Source organism: Alexandromys fortis, unplaced genomic scaffold (genome assembly GCF_014885135.2).
Source record: "Alexandromys fortis isolate MF-2015 unplaced genomic scaffold, M_Fortis_MF-2015_v1.1 scaffold_128, whole genome shotgun sequence".
Lineage (NCBI taxonomy): Eukaryota > Metazoa > Chordata > Mammalia > Rodentia > Cricetidae > Alexandromys > Alexandromys fortis.
Genome location: NW_026068012.1, coordinates 4,899,399 through 4,903,775, shown reverse-complemented (window position 1 = coordinate 4,903,775; position 4,377 = coordinate 4,899,399). Strand labels below are relative to the sequence as shown.

Genomic DNA, 4,377 nt, shown 5'->3' with positions numbered 1-4,377 from the left:
AGAATGCAATTATATTATTCTATCAGTCTGTAATACTAACATCTTAAATTTTCTTGCTAAAGTCTAAATATTCTGTTTTGATTGTATTTTTGATATTATTAAACAAGACTTTGGAGATTTGACCCATTGAAATTCAGTATTAGTAATCAATGAATGTGAAGGAGCAAAACCTGACAAGAAGTATGATATGCAAGGGTGAGTACTGGACACAGTACTTCTTTCTTATGTCACTTAGCAGCTGAGATATTTTCTGCTTGTAGCTTCTACGACTCCAGATCATAATGAGAATTTTACAGAAGGAATATCAGATCTGGCTTCCCAAGAAAACTTCAAATGCCCCTTCACCATAAAAATCATTCAAACAGCATCATCTTGTTTTCTTGTTTCTAGACAAAATCCATCACCTCAAAGGTAAGTAAATAATTTTTGTACCTATCAGTAGTAAAATACATATTTCCCAAAACATACAAGTTAATATAAAAGTATAATGTTATTTATACTTCAGATGAAGGCAAGTGTTCCATTTAAATTAACTGTGATAATTCATTTTTCTTTGTCACAGTGAAATACTAGAAAACACTTTCATGTTTACCAGGCTGCTTTTTACTGCTTTATAGCAACAGCAATAACAAAGTAACCAGAGAAAGGAGTTGCTAAGCCCGCCCTCTAGAAGAAATGAGGAAGTAGGGCATTGACAAGATTCTTATATGGTAAAAGTTCATCTTCACAGCACGGAAAAGAACCCTGGATCAATAAATAAATTCATATGGCTTCACAACCCACATTACATACCACTGTCCAAGGATTGACTTTTTCCTTTTAAGACACTGCATTCATGGATGTGAACACTACATTTCTAACTGAGCACTTTCTACCCGGAAAAATGATAATTAAAACCAATAATGAGTGTTCTCTACCCAAGTCCTCAGTTTATGTTTCCTCCTGTTTTACTACCTATGTCATTTAAAAGGAAGGAAAACTGCAAATTTCAGATGAAGTATTTGATGATACCTTGGGATAGAAGATTTCTGAGTTATTTGAATTTAATAAAATTGAGGATCTTTGTTGTTTCCTGGGGATTATAGGAATTAGTTGAAGTAATTGCTATAGACAGAAATGTTTTAAATACATTTGTAATTACTTGATACAATTACACATTAAATCTCTCAAAATTATGTGAGATTTCCATGCAGACTGAATGGGCTTTGAGAAGTGCAGGTCATTTGCCTAATGCCACAGTATCATGACAGAAACCTAGAACATATTTTCAATATATTATCAGATAAAGCAATTTACATCATTGCTTCTATATTAATTTAGCTAGTGAAGGTTTGTGATAACATACAAACCAGATTTTTTAAAAGCGGGAATGATTTTTCTGTCATTATTGAAAACTGTGATGATGTTGTGCGATTATATATTTTTAATAATTCTAAGTATATCAATACATACATACAATATAGAGTCAATGAAATCATGATAAGCAGAAGTCTACTAGATAAACTCATCATAAGGAAATAAAACATTCAAAAGAAAGCTTTATTTAGATTTTTGGAGAAACCAAAGACTTGTTAACTGAATTCATACTGCAACTTACCAAAGTGGAAAACAATGATAAAGGTGTTATTCATGTCATAGTGAAGTTACATATTTAAATTTCCAGCAGGTCCTGTTCTTAGGAGCTGCCATCTTTGATATAAGCATGCTGAAGGGGCTGATGGGAGAAAGCAACAATATCACAGAATTTGTCCTCCTAGGCCTCACTCAGGATCCTGTTGGTAGAAAAGCATTATTTGTCATGTTTTTATTCATCTACATTGTGACAGTGGTGGGCAACCTGCTCATTGTGGTGACAGTCATTACCAGCCCCTCCTTGGGCTCCCCAATGTACTTCTTCCTTGCCTCTCTATCATTCTTAGATGGTCTTTTCTCTACTGCCATTTCACCCAAGCTAATTATTGACTTACTTTGTGATCAAAAGACTATCTCATTCGCAGCTTGCATGAGCCAGCTCTTTATAGAGCATTTATTTGGTGGTGTCGATATTGTCATCCTGGTGGCAATGGCTTATGATCGCTACGTGGCCATCTGTAAGCCACTGCATTATTTGACCATCATGAATCGAAGGGTTTGCATCACTTTGTTGATACTTGCCTGGACTGGAGGTTTTACACACTCTCTGATTCAAATTGTCTTTGTATACAACCTTCCTTTCTGTGGGCCCAATGTCATTGATCATTTTATTTGTGACATGTCCCCATTACTGGTACTTGCATGCACAGACACTTACTTCATTGGCCTCACTGTCATTGCTAATGGTGGAGCCATGTGTATTGTGATCTTCATCCTTCTCCTCAGTTCCTATGGAATCATCCTAAGATCTCTTAAGACTCACAGCCATGAGGCGAGGAGCAAAGCCCTGTCCACTTGCAGCTCCCACATCTTGGTGGTTATTCTCTTTTTTGTTCCATGTATTTTTATGTATGCCAGACCAGTTTATAACTTTCCTATTGACAAATGCATTACTGTTTTTTATACGATTATCACTCCCATGTTGAACCCTTTAATATACACCTTGAGAAATTCAGAGATGAAAAGTTCAATGATAAAGCTCTGGTGTAAATTGCTACCTACAGGTTAAACTGGAAAGTCTCCTTGGTGGAATTACTTTTGTTATTTGAACAAATTCAGTTATAAATAATTATAACAAAGGATGATACTATCTACTGATTGTATTTATCTAGGATACTTTTCTTCATGTAAAGCCTTTGAAAAAATAAAGCTCTCCATTGAGATTGAAACCAGTATGACATCATTTTAGTATTATAAAAAAGGTCCTGTGGATTTATCCCATGTAAAAACAAACTATATTACCTGAGAATATAATTATTCTCTTTTGAAATTTAAATCAGAGTTTTAATCAGAGTTACACAGCATTTTATTTTTATATATTGAAAAATTATACAATACTTTGTATTTGTGATCACTCATATTATTTTCTTCAGACCTTTTCATAGTTATGACTAATAGACAAATTTCTGAGACTAAAAGAAAGAACGGGCTTAGCAATCATTCAGTAATCCATCTGAATGGCACATTTGTGTAGCTATAACATGCACAGTGCTTTGCAATGTCTCCATTTCCTCATCTCAGTGTCTCTACTCTTCTAGTTCAAGTTTTTGGATTGAAGACTATATTGAGCCTATTTATGATGCTTTTAATGAACTTTGTTATATGATATGCAGCTAGTTAAGAAATTAGATACTAGTTCTTGAAAGCTACATTAAAAGTTAAGTTATAAGGAATTTTTAGAATCTTCTTGAATATTTAACAAGTTCTATCCTAGCCTTTTTTGCTTTTGAGCTTTCAAGACAGGGTTTCTCTGTAGCTTTGGAGCCAATCTTGGAACTAGCTCTTGTAGACCAGACTGACCTTGAGCTCACAGAGATCCCCCTGCCTCTGCCCCCGCCCCCGCCCCCAGTGCTGGGATTAAAGTGTGAGCTACCACTGCCTGACTATCCTAGTTTTTTTAAAGAATTGTTTTTCAAATTGCTTTAATTGCTTTCTAATTTCTAATGAAGAAATAATTGAAAAAGTAATATAGAAGCAATATGTTCTCAAATATATATATTGAAGTTCAATATTTTACTTTTTATCTATTTTATTTTTCAAAAACAATCTTTTTTATTTTACATATCAACCCCAGTTACCCCACCCTCCCCTCATATTGCTCACTCCACCTCCCCCCACCCCATTCCCCATCCAGTCCTCAGAGAGGGTGAGGTCTCCAATGGGGAGTCAACAAAGTCTGTCATATCACTTGAAGTAGGATCAAGTCGCTGCTCCCAGTATTTAGCCTGAGTCAGGTTCCCCTCGCCCGCATAGGGAATGGGCTCAAGAGAGCCAGTTCATTAAATAGGGATTAATACTGGTTCCATAGCCAATGGTCCCACAAAGTGCCCAAACCACACAATAGTCACCCACATTCAGAGGGTTAGTTCAGTCTTATACAGGTTCCCCAGGTGTCAGTCCAGAGTCATTGAGCTCCAATTAGCTAGAGTCAGCTATTTTAATATTTTACTTATAAACTTAAAAATAGTTTATTTTCATGTATTCAGTTTTTTTCCATATAAGCAAACATTCCTGAATTTTTCTCAGTACACAATTATTATAAAACAATGGAGCATTTTTTGCCCGGCAATCTTGTCTACTTCCCATAATCAGGAGGATAGCTATATGTTTTTCTTTGGGATCACCTTCTTATTTAGCTTCTTAAGGAGATCAAATTATAGACTCACTGACCTTTATTTATCTCTAGAAACCAATTATGAGTGAGTACATCCCAAGTTCATCTTTTTGGGTCTGGGTTACCTCACT

The 4,377-nt window shown here is 35.3% G+C and overlaps 1 protein-coding gene across 1 annotated transcript; it reads left to right on the top strand.

The window, feature by feature from the left end:
- The first annotated feature begins 1,696 nt into the window (after nt 1–1,696).
- Nucleotides 1,697–2,641, top strand: LOC126513628 (olfactory receptor 4A5-like). The gene has a single exon (XM_050162111.1). The coding sequence runs from the start codon at nt 1,703–1,705 to the stop codon at nt 2,639–2,641; it is 939 nt and encodes a 312-aa protein (XP_050018068.1). The 5' UTR covers nt 1,697–1,702.
- The last annotated feature ends 1,736 nt before the right edge of the window (nt 2,642–4,377 follow it).

What these genes read in the sequence shown, in the direction of transcription:
- LOC126513628 (XM_050162111.1), top strand. Translation starts at nt 1,703, where the DNA reads ATGCTGAAGGGGCTGATGGGAGAAAGCAACAATATCACAGAATTTGTC.